This window comes from Talpa occidentalis, unplaced genomic scaffold, assembly GCF_014898055.3.
Source record: "Talpa occidentalis isolate TD23 unplaced genomic scaffold, MPIMG_talOcc4v2.1 talOcc4.9, whole genome shotgun sequence".
NCBI classification, from domain to species: domain Eukaryota; kingdom Metazoa; phylum Chordata; class Mammalia; order Eulipotyphla; family Talpidae; genus Talpa; species Talpa occidentalis.
The window spans coordinates 10,618,790-10,640,378 of NW_023605305.1; the positions used below are offsets into that span (position 1 = coordinate 10,618,790).

Here is a 21,589-nt window from a genome sequence, read left to right on the forward strand (position 1 = left end):
TTAAGAAAAAACAAAGAAAATGGTTTCTTGAGACAGAATCCACTCCTGGTGAGGATGCTGTGAGCATGGTGGAAAGCACAGCAAAGTGTTTAGACTATCACAGAAGATAAGGCAGTGGCAGGGCCTCAGAGGACTGACTCCAATTTCAAAAGATGTGGCTACAACACTATCAGACAACAACACAGGCTGCAGAGGAAGCTCTCGTGGAAGGAAGAGTAAATAAACATCCCGATGAGCCAGCAGCCGTCAACATGGAGGCCACACCCCCACCACAGAGGACTGGCATTTTTTAGCACTATGTATTTTTTCAGTTAAGGTGTTGTAGGGAAAATGGAATAAATCCGGGGGCCTCCCCTGCTGGCGCAGTGGTTAAGCTGCCTGCAGCCTCTGCAGTGCCTGTTCGATCCCTGGCCGCCAGCGAGGGTTCCACATGGCATGCAGACCTCTCCTGGCTCACCTGCTGCTCCCCTCAGCAGTGTACTTCGTCAGTCTGCCTGCTCTGCTTCCCACTCTGGCTCTGGTGAATTCTCTCACCCTCCCGTGCTTCTGACTGTACCCAGTGCTTGTATAAATAAATAAATCTAAAAAAAAAAAAATGGAATAAGTCAGGCTTTCCCCCTTCCCGCGGTGAGTCTCTATGGCCACCACTGGCTGTCCTCCCAGGTTGGGGTGCCCACGCGTGATATAACATGTTATTGCAAAGGACGCTTGGGAGCGCGAGCTCGGAGAGCTTGCACGCTGGTGACTGTGGACACCTGGGCGGAGAGCCGGGGAGCACAGGGCATGCGCGCTTACAAACACGGACACTTGGAGGAACCACTAAGGGATTGCCAGAGAGAGAGGCCAGAGAGGGAGAGCGGAGATCGCAGGGAGCTGGGGGGATTGGCTGCTGCCCGCCTCCCTGCCCGCTGGTCTGCCTGTCTATCTGGACCCTGCTTCAGCTAAAGGCCCGTCAAATCTACTGAGGACTCCAAGATCCTTTATCCGTGCCCCGGCCACTTGCCCCTACAGGTATGTACGTTGTTTTCTAGGCATAACACTGTTGCTCTCTGTAGACTGAATTCTGGTCAGGCTTTTACGCTGTTGGCCTCTGTGGCTATCACCTGCGGCCTTGATGTTGTGAACGCAGAGTGTGGGGCACGCGTGCTGGCTGTGGACACCTGAGTATGGGTGTGTGCGCATGTGCAAGTGTGCACACCTGCGCCTGGAGGTCAGGGCAATAAGGGCGGCGTTACTCAGAGATGGCTTCGGTGGAATGGGTAGGACGGGAAGGGGCCGTGAGAGGACGCCAGAGAGGGCCCAGGGAAAAGATGTATAGAGATGGGGGTGGGGTCCAGTTGCTGTCTCCCTGCTGGCTGTTTCCCCCTCTTACCATTAAAACCCATGAACATGACGCCAAGGGCTCCAAGACGCTCCTTCAAATCACTAGAACAGACGCTGAACCTACCTGGCCTGGGATGGTTGCAAAACACTCAGGGGCTGACAGGATAGCGTAAACCTAACTTTCATATAGACTAGGAAATCTACACATCTGAATGACTCGCTCTCTGTGATACCCGCTTTGTGTCGGTGCCCTGGAACTGAGCCCACCATGTCCCCGAGGTCGCCTGAGGCAACGGGAGCGGTCCCTGATGGGCCCCTCTCAGAATAGCCTCTGCAGGGAGCAGCTGAAGAGCTGCAGCTGTGGTCTAACTTATTTTGAACAAAATTTTAACTTTGGTAAAACAACACAAAATGGACCGTCCTAATCGTTTTTAAGTATGTGGTTCAGGAGCGGCCGGCCTGTATATTTGTGTTGTGCGATTATCCTCGCTGCCTGTTATCACTCGGAATTTAGATAAGTCAGTTTCCATCTTGTCAGGTGCTCTTTTGTGCTTCCAGTGGTTCAAACTCAATTCCCGATGCAGTCATTTTACAGCTTGGCCTGGAGGTGGTTTTTCAGGAGGTGGAAATCATATATATGTGGAGTTTTTGTAAAATGAAACATTCTAATAACACACCACGTAGGCCAGGTTTTTCAGCACCCCAAGGAGAATCCTTTTTATAGTAAAGGGATCGGTCCTTTGTCAGTAGGAAAACGACTGCTCCCTTCATTGTCGGCATTCTGTCTCTCCGTACAGTGGACTTTTCAGAGGGGGCTGAACTTCACAGAGGTTTCCAGCTCTTTCTGAAAAGCTTTCTCTAGGAGTTACACAGAAACTGCATCCAATGTCTAGAAAGGCGGCCTCGCACACTCCCACATGCCTATCACGTCGTCAATAATGAGATTCTCCTGGGCTCCAAAGACCAAAGGATCTGAAGTTTGAGAAGCAAAAAGGAAAAAAGGATTTTCTCACTCTGGCAGGGGGTCATGTGTGCAGAGCGTGATAAGGTGGGAATGAAGGAGGAAATTATCTCCTGACTGCAAATCCAGAAAATAGACCTTGAAGGAAGTGGTGTGGACTACATCTAACACAAACAGCCCCCTTCCAGAGGCACCCGCCATGGCAGGCAGTGAGAGGCGTGAAGGGAGGGGAGACAGCTGAGCTAAGAGGCGGGGGGCCGCTAAGCAGAAAGGGAGCTGGAGAAATGAGGCTTTGACTGTGCTCCCCACCCCCAGTACTCCCCAATGGAATGAGGTTCACACTGGGAAAAAACTGCTTAAAGGAGCTCATTGGGATATATTACAAGGATTTAGGATGCATTCTTTAGGGAAAGAGCGAGGTGTATTCTTTCTCGGATTCCCATCGACTTGATTTGGCTGTGCAAAGTGGGAGGCATTACTAGCACCCGGGACCCTGGAAATTAATCGGTGTGCCTGACCCCTCCTCGCTTCATCCGGGGGACTAAAGCTGGGTCTGTCTGAGGACAAAACAATTGGTGGATGCAATTCCCGGAAGGGGGAAATCAATCACATCAAATGTAACGTCTGCTCTCCGGGAGATGAAAGAGCCAGCTGACCGAAAACAGTCTGTTCTGCATTTCAGCTGGTATCCAGTGACTGCCCAGAAATAGTTTGCAGCCAAATGGAGGCTTAAGGACTCAGGGTCAGGGTGTTTAAATATATCTCTGCGAGTTTACTGGCCAACTCTTCTGCCTTGGTTTTATCTTGCACAGGTCACGGGCAGTAATGTTAGTCTAACTTCACAGGGGCTGGGAAAGCAATGGGGCAGTGACCCTCTTGGAATGCACTTTTAAAAACAAAGTTCTGGAATTCTATTTCTTAATCCTCCTCTTTGTCTTTGTTGTAATTATTAGCTACACAGCTTATTTTGGGCCAGGCTAAGTGCTTCATACGTACAGTATTTCACTTACTCCTAGTGACACCAGGAGGCAAACAAAATACTCTTGTTTGATGATGGGAAAATTTAGCCTCAGAGACACTTAGTCTTTTGCCCAAGGTCATACAGTAAGTGGCAGAGTGGAACTTGGTGATTCCTACATTTTCTCTTCTACTCTCCTGTCCTACTTCCATTTGCGATCAAATATAATCTTGAACCAAAATGTATGTCTTGGCTAAACCAAGACACACACGAGCAAGCTAAAATTTGCTAGAAGATGAATATCCCCATGTGGGCACCAGGTTGCGGTATGTGTCTTTTGCTCCGGTTATCTCTGGCACACCTGCCAAGCGGGTGAACAGCTAGTGCTAGGAAAAAGAGAAGTGGCACGTGTGAAACGTGACACACTTTCTATTTTTGATGGAGTTGGGCCATCAGCCTCTACCCTGCCATGAACTCAGAGTTCCCATCAGAAAGACTGACTTAACGAAGTCAGCACAACCAGAAATTCAGCTGCTAGCGAACTGCCGGCTGTGAGCCAACACAGAACAGACAATTTCATTATGGATTTGCTTACACATAATTAAATGCTACATATGTTCTATCAACTAGCTACTGATGAGTGGCAAATAAGCCCCACACGGTGTGTCCCCTGGAGCCTGAATCACCTGCTAAGGCTTCCTGAGGCCCGGGCTTGAGACTGGCAAGATGTCATCTCCTCTACCTGTTGTTGGCCATCCCAAGTTACAGGGGCAGACTCAAGGGGTAGAGAAAGAGACCCCACCTCTGGGTGGTAAATGCTCTAAGGTCATATTGAAGGAGGACACGGATACAGGAAGAGAGGGGAGAATTAGGACCATTTTTTGCAATCCGTCTATCACAGATGTACACAGTATATTTTGAAAGCACTGAGAGGTCAGATGCAGTGTGCAAGGGGTTAAAAGTCCCAGATGACACAGATCCAGGCCTGGCTGTAGGGTCTGAGCTCCTTCTGATTACAACCCTGCTTCCCTGCTTTTGAGCTTCCGAATTGGCTTTGGACTCTCAATTTGTGTTTTCTCTGGTCCTGATGTTTTATATTTATCCCAGTTTTGTTGCTTTTGAGGCTGTATTTCTTCAGAAGTTCTGCAAATCCTTTCAGGAAGGAGACAGACTCTGAATGAGTGAATGAATGAATGAATGAGTGGATGGATGGATGTCTGAGCAAATGAGTGATCAGAAGTTGGAAGAAGTCAAAAGCAACACGGAACAGACCAGAGACCAGTAAGGGCTGAGTTCATAGGGGGCGATCTCTGCTGGGGGGGCAGGGGCGGGTGGGGGTGCAGCCCTCAAATTTGGATCCTGCTTTAAAATACAAAGTGAGGGTGCGCCTGACCCACGGCAGGGGTGTTTTTATCTTCACTCTGCAAAACAGGCTCAGCAATTTTCTAAAAGACGACAGTTCTGCGGCACAGACTAAGCAGGTTTGACATCTTTGTTACAAGATAAACACCCAGCAGCTTCCATTACAGAATGCTGAGAACGAGATGGTTCACTGACAAGTAAATTAAAGAGATTTTGGGGTGTTTTCTTCCCAGGTTAGAGTCCTCCCAACCCCCACAGGAAGGCTGCTTCACTGCAGGCAGTCTGGATTCTTCCCTTATTATCCACTGAGACTCAGGACTGGGACCTATTTATACAAATTCAGAGTGAGGAGGCTGCCCAGGAAGGCAGGAAACAGAGGGCGGGTCTGTCCATGACGCTGGGATGGTCAGCAGGGTTCACTGTGGCCATAAAGGGAAATTCCCCTGCAGACCCTGCCCTGCTATCCCTGTGCTCCCCACGGACACTCTGGTCACGACCTGCTTCCCTGGGAACTTGGGCAGTGATCATGGACATTGCTCCACCGGCTCGAGTCGACAGTTATGGGTGGCGCTGAATGGATCCATATTCAGTTTCCAACATTCTGTCCCACAAGCTTGCCTTATGGGGACCTGCTGAGCTCTGGGTGTTTCTGAAAAGCCCAGGACCAGACCTGGGTGCATGATGGTCACCCAGGCCCTGCACCCTCAGCGTTCCCTCTGGCCGCAGCCACCTCAACAGACTCTTTGGCAGCACCTGATGCCCCTCCACCCACAAGCCCTTGACATTCAGGTTAAATCGAGCTGTTCCTAAATTCTTAACCTCCTCTGGGCAGGATAGTGAGCTTCCTGCCCTGAGAAGCAATTAAGCAGAGGCTGGAAGAGGAACGATGTCTGGGGAATCCTGATGTGTGGAGATGGAGCTGGGTGATTCCAAGCGCCCCTGGAGCCCTGAGTCCAGGAGTCCATGGTCGCTGGTGTCCACAGGACAAAAGCAAAAACAGAGGCCCATCGTGGTGATGGATCCCAAGATGTTCCTGGAGCGCCCCTGGATCATCAGACTCTGACAGAACTGGGCGTTAAGGGGGCTGGGCGCCCCTGCTGGTGGTGATTTTGGCCACGCCTCCAGGCTCTAGGCTAGAAGCCTGTGTGCGCTATTTTATTTATCTTTATCTGTTCCTCGAGGAGCCATTAGATCTATTTTGCTAATGAGGATGGCTCGAAGGTCTTCTGCAATTTGCACAGCTTCCGAGAGTTAGGAAGAGGTGGAGCCAGGATCTGAACACGGAGCTTTCTGGCCCTGAGCCTATGATCTCAGCCCTGGGGCAGAACTTTGGCCTTGGGGATAATTATTAGCAGATTTTTCAGAATTCGCCAACTCCTCATGCCCACATACACTCTAGTTTGGGGCAGGAAGCATGTCCACACCAGGGGCCACAAAAGGCAGGCTAGGAAGCTGGTCCTGGGGAACTTTTGCACAACAGGTGCCCGGCTCCAGGGGACGCTAATGGCCCCGAGGTGGCCGGAGGTAGGAAAACAGCTCTGGCCTTGGAGTAAGGGGTCTGGGTCCTCCTAGTCTCAGCTGCAGGAGCAGTGGAATTCTCAGGCTCTCCTCCTTTCACGTCACCTTTGTAGGTGCCTATTACTGCCCCAAGTGTGGAGGGGGCTGGTCAAGTGCAAGGGCACTGCTGTACCAGTGGGAGGGCCTCGTGCACCGGGTGGTGCCACTGCAGGCTCTGCTCCCTTCCCCGAGCTGGCCAAGTCCTGTTTTTCTCTGTGGCCCCATCTCCAACCCCCACGGTGGGAGGGGGGCTTCTTCATCTCCCCCACCCCTTTGACCTCCTCCTTCCATGTCACCCGGCAGGATGAGGTGGGTCCCACCAGGACTGGAGGTCTCGGGTGGCTGAGCCTGCGGTCAGGTCCAGCACAGTTTAAGCCAAGTTCTTCCCCGGGGGTTACCAGCCAAGGGGAGGCAAAGCAGTGGGTGGGTGCGGGGCCACCTTTAGCTAGATTGTGTGCTTATCTCTCCCAAGAACCTGGGTGGGGGTGACTTTCAAGGTGAGAATCTGGGCATTTCTGGGATCTCTCCGATGTAACAGCATCAACTTCCATCACGAACACCCATCACCACCGCTTTTCAGGGCTCGCCTCTCGGTCTGCTTTCCTCGTCTGCAGGAGGACGATGATGAACAAGGCGATTTCCGGAAGCTCTTCCAGCTTGGACCTGGGGCTCCCAAGAGCTAAGCCAACTTCTCTAGGGGGTCCTGGGGCCAGATTACAGGAGGATGGTGAAGAGGGTCAACGGATGGCCATGTGTGCCCCGGGGGTTAACAGTGGAGCAGAGACGCTGCCCAAGAGCTCAGTAAATGAGTTCTGAAGTCCCAGAACAAGCCCGAGAGGCGTCAGTATCCCCAGCAGCCTGACGCCCAGTGGTGACGTGACTTCCCAAGGGTCCCGGACAGTAACTGGCAGAGTCTGGCTGTGACTAGGGCTCCAGGTCCAGCCCTTTTGTTTCATGTCAATGTCGGCTGTTTGCCACGATCTCTAAGGGAAGGTGACACTGGAGCCAGCTGACGGTGGGGATGGGGGAGCCACGCTGGTTTAATGAAGGGACTGCAATGCCCAGAGCGCCTCTGTTGACCTCGTGAACACACTGATGGGCAAGCTGACTTCTCTCCTGACGCCGTGCCAGCTGTCTGGACGGGGTGACTGGGCAGAGAAGCCATATCACGCCTCTGATTATGCCCTCTCCAGTCCTTTTGGAATCAAGGGGAGAACAGATGCAAAAATAAACGGAGGCAGCGCCGATGTCTTGGTGTGCGTGGCCATTTCTGGCACAGTCAGCTCCCACGAATCAGTCTGAATTGAGCGCTCTCTCCAACTACTCAATGCTGGAAAGCTCTAAAAGCAGGTCCGCAGAGAAAAGAACAATGCGCTGTGATCAGAGTCTCTCAGTGAGTACTTGGAGGGCGGTTCCTCTTAGCTTCCAGCACAGCCCCCTCTACCCTCACCACCTGCTAGGGCCAGAAATACCCTTGGCAGAGGGTCGGCCCCCCCACCCCAGGAGCAAATTCATCCCTCTGGCTGGCAGATGGACGCTGGTCAGAAGTGGCCTGTTCATCTCCGGGAATTCTGGCTCCATTCGTTTCCTGCCCAAAGGCACAAGCATTTGGCAGGTGCACCTTTTGTCCTGGTCTCCAGTGGGTGGGCGCAGTGCCAGGGCTGGCACGTGCTGGTTGATCGCGACTGCCAAGATTCGAGAATCGCGGGTCAGCCGGCCCAGGTCTTGGAGGTTTTGGGGTCCACTTTGCTGAGGTGGCTCAAGCTTGACATCACGTCCAGGCCTGGGGCTCTCGTCTGTCGCAGTGCTCACAGCCGACTTCAGGCTGCCCTAGTGCGCCTTGTCAATGGATCGATTATTCCCAGACATTGGGCACCAGTGATGTGCCCGTCCTGGCCAGGAGCAGGTGACACCAGGTGAGCAAAACACAGTGCCCTCCCTGGGGCCGTCCACCCTCTGCGGGGTAGACGCTGAACAGATGCAGGCAGCAGTGCCCAGGACACAGGGAGGGTTGGGAGGGAGCTGGGAGGTGGCCGAGGAAGGAGAATGACTGATCTTGGGGCAGGGGGGCATGGGGCATGAACCTCATCTCTGCCTTTGGCAAATCCCTTCTGCTCTGTGAACATAAGCATCCTTGTCTGGGATTCTGTAATATGGGGTGAACGCTGCCCCCCTCCTACGCTGAGGGTGGGTAAGACTCAGAGCTCGTGAAACTGTCAGTGTTTGGCATCTGATGGACACCCCATCCCACTGTGACAACACCCCAATTGAAAACAATCCCCCATTCTGCCCTCTGCGATACAGCAGTGCGTGCCCCAAAATGAACCAGCATCTCCCACGTGCTGCTGAACCCCGGCAGGGCACCTCTGTCCCGGGGTTTGGGGCACTGGGTCTGAAGATGCCACAGGTGCCATGTGGCTCCCCCTGAGGAATGCTGCTTTTCCACAAGGACAGACAGACAGACAGACAGAAACTCAGTGACCTTGTCAGCCAGTTGTGCATCACAACTCGAAGGCTGAGACTCTGTGTCTGAGACGCTGGGGTCAAGCGTGCTGGACAGTGAGCATGGGTGGGAAGGCATGGTGCAGAAAGGCATGCCCTTCCTCCCAAGCAGACAGGAGTTGCCCTGAACCCCCAATTTTCCTTCTTTGGCATATTTCCCTCTTCTGGGTATGGCTGAATGAACGGCCGGTGGTGGAAATCTCAGGACTTGCAACCAAACATCTTACTGAACCTGCCTGGGCCTGTCACTGCCTCACACTGAGGCTTTGCTGTCAGGAGAGACCGATCGTGACCTTGGGTTGCTGTGAGGATTCGAGAATAAGAGCATGGGTCAGCCGGGTGGGTCCAGCTTCCAGCTGTATCACGGCTAGTCCTGTAACTAATTTGGGCCAGTGACTTCAGTGCTGTTAGCCTTGGTTTCCTCACCACGCAAAACAGGGATACTTAAGACCTTGTAGATGACTGAGAAGATTAAATAGGGCACGATTTAGCTGTGCCTGGTACACAGCAAGCTCCCAGTGATGTCAGCTGGGGAGATGATGGTGAGCAAGAATTAACCATCATGCAAGTAGGTGGCAGGAGTCACAGCAGATGCAATGGAAGCTGGGCCTAGTTCTGTCCAAAGGGAAGAGTCCTCAGTCACACCAGGCATTTAAAACACACAGCCACGAGGCAGAGGACTTCCTTTGGGAGTCGTTCCTTCTGGCTTAGCTCAGGCACAGCTCAACCTGTGGTCAGATTGCTCTGAGATCCGTCAATAGACAGTGGAAGCATGGCAGCTGCCCCCCAGAACTTTCGGATGACGCACGGGTCCTGCCCCAGTGGAGTCTCTGCAAACCCAAACCACCTGCAGGCTTGGTGGGGGGTATAGAGCAGGCCTAGAAGCTTTCTGAACATCTGGCTGCATTCTGCGGCCTGGCTTCTTGGGATTCTAGTTCCTAAACCAAGACTTGAGGCTGTGGAGATGGTGGTCTCTGCCCACTGCAGGATGCCCAGGTTAAAGATGTCCAGCCAGGCCTGCCCCAGAATCGGTATGAAGACCAGAAAGAGCTCCTGAGCACCTACTGCGTGCCAGATGCTTTCTGAATAACTGACACTTGTCACTGCTGCCCTACCACCATAAGCAAGACCCCAGCTTTTGTCTCAGGGAGGGCAGATAATTTCAAAAGACTGATGTGAGTGCTATGAGGATGAGGGTGCACTGGCTTGTTTATGCCACATCCCCAAAGTCCTGCTAAATAGCAGCAGCAGCAGCAAGAGTAGAGTAAGAGGGGTCCCAGCAGCACACGCCGAACACAGGGCTCGGCACACAGTAGGTATTTACTTAATAAGTGTCTGTGGAGTGAATTTGATTTTGAATAGTTCTTTGTTTGGAAGGTCTGATCTGAGATAGAGCGTCAGGTGAAAACACCCAACCACGAGGTTACTGTAACAGAAAAATAAGGAAGTAGGAGCTTTGGAGTCAGGAAGGCAGAGAAATTTTAGTTTTTAGTGGTCCTATGACTGGCAGCTGCCTTCCTCTGCCCTTAAAACATGCATCCACATCTCTCTTGTCTTTATCTCAGTGGGCAAGCTATTCCATTTCCCCCTAAAGCTCCCTCTTCTCGTCTAAAAAATGAGGACAGAATTACTTGTCTCACTTGGGGTTATTTTAAGGACTGAGAACGTAAATCCCTGGTCAAAAGCCAGGTGGGTGGCTGGGCCTTCGTAAGTGGCAGCCACCGTCCTGTAGCATGTCCTTCCCACATGGGCGGCTGTGTCCTCTGATTCTCTGGCCCCTGGGCATGGTCTGCAGCCAGTCGCCAGCAACAGCTTAGACCTTCGGCTGGGAAGGAGGGTTAACTCTGTGGGCAGCTCTTCTTGGGGAAGAGGGAAGGACGGATGAGTGAGCCCTGACAGTGGGGAGGGGCAGGCTGGCTGCAGAATTATGTGTTCTGGGTCACTCTGGGATTTATTGCTACATTTCATTATTAGGTCTCCAGGGAATGCAGAAAACAATGAGTAGATCCAAACACAATAGAGTAATTCCTCTTTCACATCCCCAACTCAGATAACAGCTTTCCTGCAGTTGTGGGGCGGGGGTGCATTCCTGCTCCTGGTCTGCAGATGAATTGGGTGTTAAACTGGCAGGGCTGCTTGAAACCAGCCGGGTGAACTGGAGTGAATTAGATGTGAAACAGCAGCTCCTGGCAGAGGGTGAATAATTCACTCAGGATTACAGCCAGCTGGAGGCCTGAGGCTGCCCCAGTGTAAGGCCAGGCAGAGGGCTGTGGGAAGAGTCTTCTATAGGAGGGGTGCAGTGATGGAACGGGGCCTGCAGGCCCTCGCCCTCTGGGGGAGGCCCACTTCCTTCTGCGGGTTCGAGGTCCGTGCCACCCACCTGGGTGTGGGGACTACAAGATGAGGGACTCTTCTGGGAGTTCCTAGCCTCTTGTCAATGCCCAGCAAGGGTGACTGGGCCCCTGGGCCCCTGTCTTACGCCATGTTCATAGGCACCGCAGCGTCTATTCCTCTCAACTTTGGTGCTGTGACTACTCACTGGGGTCCCCCTGCAAGGAGCTTCAAGTCAGTGGGGTGGCTGACAGGCAGGCACTGCCCCCAGCTCACTTCCATGTGTCCACTGAGCGCCCAGATATGCTGGGCACAGGGCCAGGCATGGGGACGGGGTGAGAAAGGCAGTCCTCACCCGCCGCCCGCACTGAGGTTTTAAGCAGGGCTGCCTTTGGGACTGCGCAGGAAGCTACTTCCAGGATGGGTGCCTGGCCCTCGTCTGAAGGGCCTCGGTATGTGTACTTGGGAGCTCTGGTGTGTACTCTGAGGTGAGTTACTAGTGGACCAGAAGGACAGACGCGTAACCAGCCGCCTCAACACTGAGACTGGTGCCAGGGAAGGTGCCTGGGGATGGCGGGCCCAGGTCAGGCCAAGATCTCTCCAACTGCAGCTAGGTCGTCTGCTCTGCCACCTGCTGGCTGTGTGGTTTGGGTGATTTGTGTGTGGAAAGGTGGGGATGCCCATATCCTGCAGGCGTGTGCTGCTGTGACCCCTCTTACTCTACTCTTGCTGCTGCTGCTGCTATTTCGCTCTCACAAAGCCAGACTTCAATAAGCAGGAAGAGAAGCTGCACAGAGGAGTGTGCACTTGATCTTGAGTGGCGGGGGCGTCGAAGCACTCGGTGCCTCGTGTGTGTGTGTGTGTGTGTTTGTGTGTGTGTGTGCGCGCGCGTTTGTGGTGGTGCATGGGGGTAAACTAGTGAACTACAGGGTGCCCAATGCTGAATGCCTCCAGCTCCTCCCTCCAAGGACCAGCTTCTCCTCTCTCCCCAATTCAGAGGATGCAGCCCTTTCCCTTAGCCTGTCCAGCTGGCACTGACTCCTGAGCTTGGCATCTGAGCTCTTGTGCCAGGCTCCTGCCCTAACCATTTCCCTCCATGGCTCTTGGTCCCTTTCACAGGCCACAGAGACATTAGACTTAACGCTTTGCCACCCTTGAGCAGACGCCTGTTATGGGGCCGACCCTCCGTAGTGCCCTTCCCTCAGCGCCCATGGGTGACCCCACATCACTCAAGACTTAGGTTTTTGGCAAAAGATGGCACAGTGGCGAGGAGGGAGGTCTCTGGAGCCAGATGGCCTGGGATGGAGCCTGGCTCTAGCTTCGGATCTTGCAGGAAGCAAGGAGAGCAGCCTCTCCCCCGTGGCTGTGAGACTGAGCGAGACCCCGCATGCAGGCGCTTAGGACATGGCAGGCTCACAGGCACATAGGCGCCTGCTGGGGCCCCTCGCCCAAGCTCAAGTTTCTACGTCACCCCGAGCACTCGAAATATGCCAGGTGCAGGGAGGCAGGGAAGCAATGCAGGCCCTGGCTACTGGGGGGGTCACGGTCTAATTCAGGGTAGATGCTTTCACTCTCATTGTCTCATCTCCCCCTCCCTGAGAGGTGAGTATACTCAGCTCCATGATGAGGAAGCTGAGGTTCAGAGAGGTTAAGGAATTTGCCCAAGATCCTACAGCAAATCAGTGACTAAGCCGGGACCCAATCCAGGTCTGCTTAATACCAAAGCCCCAGTTCTTACCGTGCACCATAAAGATCCAGGGCCCAAGGCGGGGACCAGGAGGGATTCGAGAAGGAAGCTGCTCTGGGAGTCATCTCCCAAAAGGCTGAGGGGTAGGCACAGCTCCCTGTCATGCTCACCAGCCTGGCCTCTGAGAGGTCACCTGCTCCCTGCCCCCAGTTTCCAGCCTCACATTCTGGGGGCAGCTGTTGGTGCCCTCACTTCCAATCAAAGGGTCAAATGATAATTAATTCAATTTGTTCAGGAAGGGAACTGAAGGCTGGCATGTGAAGTTAACGTGTAATTTACGCTCAGTGGAGCCAAAGACATGCCCTTCTCCTCTCAACCGAGAATCTTCCCCTTAATCAGACTGCTCACTGCCAAGAACAAGCAGCTTGGAGAGGGTGCGCTGCCCGGCTGGGACCACGAGGGGAGGGCAGATGACCGCACAGAGGACAGTAGCTTTTCAAGGGCCTCCCTGCGGGGAGCAGGTTTGGGGGGGTTCCTGAAGCCACCCACTGGGTCAGCAGGGATGCCTCAGCCTGGAGGCTGCTAGAGGATGTGTTGACCAGGACTCAGCACCGGGTGCGCCGCCTGACCCCCTTCTTCACCTCTGCCCAGAGGTGCAGAGGAGAGATGGATGCCCAGAGGCCACCCAGCTGAGCAGAGGCAGAGCTGAACTCAGGTCTCAGCTGACCACAGAGCCTGGGCTTCCCTCAGTAGGGGTGAGTGTCTGCATCCAGAGGGTCACACCCAGCTGGCCATAAGGACCCAGGTAGATCACCTGCAGTAGGTAGAGCAGGAAAGGCAAGTAAAGGAAGTCCTTCTGACTTGATCTCCTAGCCAGTGACAAGTCTTGCGACCCCTGGTCCAGACCCTCAGGCCTGGGGATGAGCCTGGGAAGGTTTCCAGTGGACTCACCCTTCTCCTGAGCCATTTCTTGCAGACAGAAGTAGATGACTCTGGCTCCCAGGCTGAAGCCAATCAAGGTGACGGGTCGCCGACCCTGGGGAGAAAGGACACAGGTGTCTGTGGGGGCACAGGAGTACTTCTGGCAAAACAGGCCCTGCTATGGGGCCCAGGCCCCTCCTCAGTGCCTGCCTCATGCTTATGAATCAGGCAGGTGCTAGTGGCAGACCCTGGGGAGGCTTCAATGAGGGGAGCGAGGGCATTTCTGAGGCCACGGGCAGCCTCCGGCTGGGGATTTCCCTTTCATCTCTGGGGTCTTTCCCAGGACAGGGCTTGTCAATGGCACACCTGCCCTCCGTGCACACATCTGCCTTGTGGCCAACGACTGCGGTGAACGGGGGTCCTTCTAGAACAGGGGAGAGGAAGTAGGAGGCACCCCTCGGTGTGATGGGGTGACACTGGAGGGAAAACTCTTCTGTTTCTGGATGGGAAGGTCGGCCTGAAAGACTGGCTTCTGAGAAAGTAGTATGATAGACGGTGAGGGAACTTTCAGTCTAAGGAATGGCAGCTCTTAAGAAAAGGAAGGTTATCTGGGGCATTTGGAAAAAGTTCTACGTGGAAGGACAGGAAGGAACAGGTGAGCTCCACAGGCCTAGTCCTCTTACCTGTGTTTCTGCCCATACATGTGGCCCATCACCACCCCACTTGCTATAATAGAAAATCCTCATTAAACGGTCGTCTAATCCTGCAGAACTCGGTGGCAAAGTCTGCCGGGAAGCTCCCGTCCCCTCGCCCTCTGTCCTCTGGTACCAGGAGTCTTCCTAACCCTTTCACGTGGTGAAAGACTCACTCTGAGGGAAGCGCTCGATGTTGAGGAGGCTTCGACACAGCTGGGTGTCCATGCTGCAGTGCCTGCTCTCCACGCTCGCCCACTCACCCGCCAGCGAGAGTGTCTGTGATTCTCACTGGCCCATCATAGGACGCTTTCGTGATCCGAATGGGAGGGGCACGAAGACCACCCCGCCCCCATCACTGGCTCCCTCGCCATGGCTTGAGTCCAGGAATGAGTTCTGTGCGCACGCTGGCCCCACCCCTCTTCTAACCTCCCCCTCCCCACACCAACACAGTCACTCCCGGGTACCTGCTGCCGGGAGAGCAGGATGTGGGCCAGGTGCTTGCCAACCTCTGCCGACCGATGGAGGCACACCCCCCAGGGGTTGTCGATGACGTTGGCGACAGCGAGGAGCGAAGCTGGCCAGGTCAGGGCAGCCACGATGCCTGTGGAGGTGGGAAACGGTGATGAAGGCCGCCGGGCCCTTCCGGGCTGGTGGCGCCCGAGTGCAAGGGTGCAGAGCCTCTGCCGCGGACCCTGTCGGTTTCCCACGTGTCCTCAGATCCCGTGGTGAAATGGAGGATCATGCATCTCTGACCATGGACCAGACCCTTCGCTTCAGTCCATCACATGTGAGACTGCAAAGTCAGCCCCACGGGGTCACCCACCTGTATCCTCCCACTTCGCCATATGACAACCGGGACTGCCAGGCTCAGTCACGTGACTGGCTTTGGCCAACGAGCTGTCAGCAAACGTGAGGCCTGCAATGGACCTGTGTGCGGATGGGGCGGGTCACTGATCCCAGGAGGCTGAGACAGATGGAGCAGCACCAAGTTGACCAATTGCCCCGGGGGGGCTCTCCCAGTTCAGGGGACAGATGTGTGAGCAGGCCCAGGCAAGAGTACCCCACCGAGGCCTCCTGACTCCTCAGCTATATTGAGAATGACTGCTATTTTAAGCACTGAGTTTTAGGGTGACTTGTTATGCGGCAGCAGCTAATGGACATGCTGTGTGATGATGTGATAGGCTGTTTACCTGTCTTCTCCTCACAGAGACCATAAACTTTTCACAGACAGGAATACAGCCTTAGCTCACCTTCCTAGAGCTGAGCACAGGGCCTGCCTTGCTGGGGGCCTGGGCGTGTGCAGTGTGGGTGGGGGGCATGGCCTGCTGCCGGTGGCAGGGAGGGGGAGGCTTACCAGACAACACCGTGTACTTCAGGGCCTCCTGGGCCACCATGTTGGCAAGACCACTGAGGATAGTCTCCAGGGCGTTGCCGAGCTCCATCAGGTACTTGGCCTCCCAGGCCAGGCAGTACTGCTCACGGCTGCGGGCCAGGGCAGCCCAAGGGGCGCTGAAGGTGCCTGGGGAGGACACAGGGAGGTGGAGGTCTCTCCTGGCTTCACCCCACTTTCTCAGACAGGCCACAGGGGACACTCACCCTTGGGGGGGGGGAGACAAGAGGCCCACCCTCTGCCAATGAACACCTTTGGTGGTGCAGACAGAGCTCCCAGATGGATCCCGGGCCACCCTGGAGTCAGCAGGCTGGGGCTTGACTCTGCATTCACGAGTAATTGGGTGACTGGGCACCACACTCTCCCACCTGAGCCCTACTTGCTCTGTGGAGAGGCTAATGTTCACATCCCTTCACAGAGCAGCTGGAAGAGTAAGTGTGTCAGGTGCTGTTTTCTTCCACCCTGAGGTGATTTTGGCACCGGGCTGCTGAGGGCTTGGGATCACCTCAGGACAAGCAGACAGGCTTTGCTTCAGCAGCAGCTCGAGTCTGGAAGTTTGGGCCCAGCTCAGCCATGATCTCACCAACTTTCCTGAACCTCGGTTTCCTCACTGAGGGACTGGAAGTGGAGGATGAGGACAGCACCCCTGCAGCGGCCAACGTCAAGCAGGAAAATATGGCCACGGGTGTCTGTCTTGCTCCTGGTCTTCCTGCCCTGAGGATGGTGTCTCCTCCTCAGTGCGACACTCAGGCTCTCTGTGACCTGTCACCTGCCCCTGTCACCTGCACAGCCTCCTCGATTATCCCTCCCTAACCTACACTTTGCCCTACAGAAACACACGTTTCTGGTTTGTTCGTCCATTGGTTATTCATCCGCTTGTTCATACCGCAGCACTAACCGCTGTCTAGACTGTGCCAGACTCCGAGCCCGGCCCGAGGACACAGGCGGTGACTGACGCAGGGAGTGCTCAGTGAGCCACACTAGGTGCTGGTGGCTGCCTTCACAGGGACTCTTCCACGTAGCCTTCTCATAGCCTCTGAAATAGGGCGCCGCAAGGAGCCCCACTCGACAGTCCAGGAAATGGAGTCACCTGGATAAAAGGGCTTCAGGTCCAGGCACCGGGAGGGGCGTGCAAGCATCACACAGTCACTCCATTCCTGGAGGAGGCAGGGGCTGTGGGAGCACAGAAGAACCCCTGGTCTGGCCCCACACTTTTTCATCTGTGGCTCAAGTGACCTTTTCTTGTCTTTGAGCTTTCAGTCCAACTGCCACTTCCATGGAAGCTCCCGACCCCTCTGAAGGGGCCCTCTGCACTTCTCCTAAGTTCTCATCCTAGCCGCAGCCACACGTCTACTTTCGCGTCCTCTGTTGATTGCACGTCTCTCCCATAGCACGAGACCCCGGACACCTGGTGACGTGGTGTGTAGTAAGCACTCATGAAAACGTGTTGAATGAATGAATGAGTGGAGGCAGCTCCCCAAAGGTGCTCACTGCCCAGACCACAGGCCTCATCCCCTTTCAAGGATGCTATAAGGAGATGAAGACCATCCTGGGACTGCTCACTCCCCGCTGCAGGCACAGGACTGCCAGAGCCCAGGGATAACTCAACAGCGGGTGGTGTGGGGCTGGGGGCTCATGGCATGTGGGCAGCTGGCTGGGCTGTGGGCTGTGGAGCTCCCTGGCGGCATGACTCATTGCTGGGCACGCTGCCCTCTGAACCTCGTTCTGCACCTGCTAGAACGAAACAACATCTGACTCACGGCTTCACGGGGATCACGTGAGAAGCTGCAGGAACAGCTTATGGAAACTGCAGGGAGCTACTCGGCATTCGCTGCCTGTGCCAAGGACGTGGGTGATGGTGCCAGGCAGAATGGGGTGAGCTCTGCCCTGCCGATCCTGATAAGCACAGTGGCCCTAGGTAGCCCTCAGGAGCCTCAGGTCCCTCTTCTATAAAATGGGAGCGATACGCCCACCTCCCTATCTTGAAGTGAGGGCCTCAGTGAGCCACATGCACAGGTCCGGGCAGAAGGCAGCTGCAAAGCTGTTAGCACCATCACACATGACCCTGCTTCACAAGCAGGGGCTGAGAAAGTCTGATTACTCCCATCGGGCACAGAAGCAGGCTGTGGTGCACTAAGGCTTCTTTCTTGCTGTTGGGAGACAGGAAAGGTGACATATTTCCATCCTGAACTTAAGCTAGCTTGGTAATATTTCTTGTAACCAACTTCTCTATCTGGGGATCAAACTGAACTAGGTGGCTGTCTCCCCAGATAAACTTGACCTTTCACTTGGGGATACTGAGCACAAGGGGGTAAAGCAAAGACAAGGATTTGTTCTCCATACATAAGTTCATTTAGACACTAGCTCTTGCTCCGTCCTGTCTCTCTGTAGCATCATATAATGAAAATGAACAGAAACCCATGAGCTTTTGGTCAGGAGACCCAGGTTCAAGTCCTGTATCTGCCCTCTGCTGCCACGTGGCCTTGAGGGTCACACAAGGTAACCTAGGGGGTCACAAGAGGTGGCATCTATCAAGTGGGCAGGATGCTTGGCTCAGGGTGAGTGCCAGGTGCTCAGCTAACGGAGACACATGCATGGGGACAAGGCCTGGCGGCCACATGCCAAGGACGCTAGTTATGTCTCCAAACAGAGCCTGGCCATTTTTTCACTTGCTTTCTCGGTGTCACCGCTGGCTTCCACCTTGGGTCCCTGAGATTCGGGAACCAGGAGGTGATCAGTATCTGGTTGGCCTGCCCTGCTTGTTGAGTACTGAACTGTTTGCTGAGCCTCACGCCAGGTGCTTGCAAAGATGGGCCAGGCAGTGAGTGGGCCATGGTGTCAGTCCTCACAGGCACCCTGCTTAGACTGCCCCCAAGACATATACGTTCAAGTTAGAACAATAGTGTGAACTGATGTTTGTGGAAAGCCAAGTAGAAACGGGTAGCCTTTTGCTTATTGTCTTGTTTAATCTTTGGAAGTAGCTTGAAAGGCAGGAATGATTTGTTCTACTTTATAAATGAAGCAGCCAAGGCACAGAGAGGTTAAGCAAAGTGCCTGAGGTCACAACCAAGGCACACTGATGTCTCACACACATGTGTCAAGTCCTTTGCTGTCTTCCCTTGCTCTACAGATTAACTCAAACTCCTTGCCACAGCTCATGTGCTCCTGTGGCCCTGCCCACCTTCTTGCCTGCACTCCTTTAAGTTTATTTGCACCACAGGGCCTTTGCACATGCTGTCCTTGTGCTTGATTTATGCTTTTTGCTCCCGCTCTACCCAGCTAACTTCCAGCCAGTCCTTAGCCTAAATGTCACTTTCTCCAGAGACCTTCCTCATTCCTCAGAAACACTCTGGGCTTACCCTAGTGTGCCATCCATAACGCCTCCCCCTAATTACTTGTTTAATGGTCTCTCTCCTGCCATGGACCTTGTTCCATGGAGTGTGGCTCAGTGATTGGCACGTGGTTGTACAGCGCTCTATAAATACTACTGAGGAGATGAATTGATGGGTGGATGGACAGATGGATTTGTAAATGGATGAGCTAGATGGATAGATGGAAAGATGGATATGGGAAGACGTCATCTCACTTTGAACATTTGAAACCCAGTTTCCTTTTTGCTAAATGGGGCTCCCCTACCCACCCTCAAAGACATACACTGGCAAGCGTCTAGGCCAGGGTCTGGCCTGCAACACTCACTCAAAGCCCATGCCCATCCACCACCTTCTCCGATCCGCTCTTAGTCTTACGGTATTTGCCAGACGCCAGCCAGCCCGTGATGGCGATGGTGATGTGAAGCTGCCTGCCCTCAGTCAGAGGCAGAAACGTGAACTCTTCAATGGCCCCCACACGCTTCTTCATCTTATATCCTAAAGACGCAGACAGGAGACAGAGTAGAGGCGACTGGGGACATTAGAATAGCTCTCTGCTTACATGCTCGGCAGTGATCTCTGTCCCCTAGACAAACACCTCTCATTTTCTAACTCCTAAGGCAGGTACCATTATTGCCCCTGGTCACAGACCACGTGAGAAGCTTCCACAGGCTGGCCGGTACTGGCGGGGTGGGGAGGGTCAGAGTAAGGGGGGACTCAGCGCCCAGGCTTATAACCACGTCCTGACTCAGTTGGTTCCCTATCTTTTTTCTTGCTCATGAACTTTAGAGGGACAACACCCTCCTCTCAGGAAATGTGGACCCAACTCACCAAGATTCTCAAAGTGGGGCATGCCACCCCCTTGGGGAGTAGAATAGGAATCTGTGTGAGTAGGGGGCTGTTGACCCAGGATTTAGAAGAACTCCCGCAGGCAACGCTGGTAAGGAACCATGGCCACCAGCTCTCTTCCGAGAGGAAGCCCAGGCCTCTGGGGAGGACTGCCTGGAGGCAGGTCCAGGTCACTTTTGTGACAGACTGTCACAGAAGCCTCCGCAAGGTGCCGTTTCTCCCACTCAGCCCGTCCCCCACCCATGCCAAGCTACTGGCCCAGTTCTGTGTGAAGCCTGCTGTTCTGGCGGGACTGGGACCCAGAGTGAGAAAGCCATGTCTTCCCCTGTCTCCTGGGAGCCACCGCTGGGGAGATCTTCAGCTGTCTGTGAGGGCCCAGGCCAGCCTGGCTGAATTCCTTTTAAACCTTACCTGTCAGGCCGGCTCCCGCTGCACCGAACAGTGAGGTCATGACGGCGATGCCGGCCACTGAGCCCAGAGCCGCTGCCCCAGCACTGCCGATGATCGTCGCAGCTCCGGCTGCAACAAGAGGGGCAGCCAGCCCTCCGGTGACGCCTGCGAGCAAAGCAGCCCATGGTGGGCAGAGGTGGGGTTAGAGGAACAATAAGCAGCTACCTGGGAGTCAGTGACTGGCATCCTGAAAGGAGTCCATCTCCTGGTGGCTGACGGACTCCACCCTCCACTTCCATGCCAGAGAGACTGCAGGCTCAAAGAACTACAACTCCCAGCGTGCCATGAACCTGACTTCCTGAATGAGGGGCTGCTGGACACTAGGGGAGGGGTTAAGTGGCCACGCTGGCTTATATGAACACGTTCAAGCTCTTGCTTTACTTCTGGCTTCGATTTGTACCTTGGTACTGCTGGGGCAGACACATGGAAGGGAGACATGGGGACACTTGGAAGAGAGGCTTGGAAAAGAGACACGTGGGGAGGCTGATTCTGGCCTGGTGAGACTATGGTGTCTATAATCTTGACCTCATATTGGATCGTGGGGTATATTTTAAATTTCGAGTCTATCCTGTCCCAGCTCTGTGGGACCTGCCTAACCCCCGTCTTGTGGTCCCTTGCCAGAAGGTGCCTTAGACTTTTGGAAAGCTTTTGGGCTCAGTCGCCCTGCGTTGAGTCAAGACTGTTTGGCTGGACATTGGCCCATAAGGTGATGGGCAAATATTTGAGTTTGCTGTCATTTGAAATTCTTCTCTCTCTCTGAACATCAATTCTATTGAAAATCTATCACAAGAGTCTACACCTTTGCTTTTGTGCATGTGGGTGGCCTAACCCCTTTTAGAACATGTACCCCTTAACAGTTTGGGGTCCCTGGGTACCCTTCTATCACATGCTAACAGTGGGAGTGGGGATATGGGCTGCCAGGTTCTTCCCATCCATTGCCCACTGCTTTCCAGAACACTTCTAACAATTCTAATGAACATACTTCCTGCTGACGGAGCACCTACTACGTGCCACCTCCCAGCAGATCCCCTACTCTCTCCACTCTACAGGCTGATATCTCCCCGCACTCTGCACTTCCCGGTCTGAGGGTCACTGGGCTCATACCGATCACTGTCCCGCCTCCGACAGTCGCCAGGCCTATCAGGAGGTAACGCTTCCATTTCCTGCGGTTTTCTTTCTTCTTCCGGGATGCTTCAGCCGTCCTGGGGAGAAGAAGTTGGTCTTTGGGGTCAGGT

At 54.2% G+C, this 21,589-nt stretch overlaps 1 protein-coding gene across 1 annotated transcript in view; it reads right to left on the reverse strand.

Annotated features, from left to right (window-relative positions):
• Positions 1-21,589, reverse strand: part of TMCO4 (transmembrane and coiled-coil domains 4) — a 63,428-nt gene that overhangs the window by 17,563 nt on the left and 24,276 nt on the right. The window contains exons 7-12 of the mRNA XM_037500985.2: positions 21,459-21,556; positions 20,316-20,459; positions 19,434-19,553; positions 15,652-15,816; positions 14,762-14,898; positions 13,633-13,717 (exon numbers count right to left, since the gene is read on the reverse strand). Coding sequence (XP_037356882.1) covers positions 13,633-13,717; positions 14,762-14,898; positions 15,652-15,816; positions 19,434-19,553; positions 20,316-20,459; positions 21,459-21,556 — 749 coding nt within the window. The remainder of the gene's footprint in view (positions 1-13,632; positions 13,718-14,761; positions 14,899-15,651; positions 15,817-19,433; positions 19,554-20,315; positions 20,460-21,458; positions 21,557-21,589) is intronic.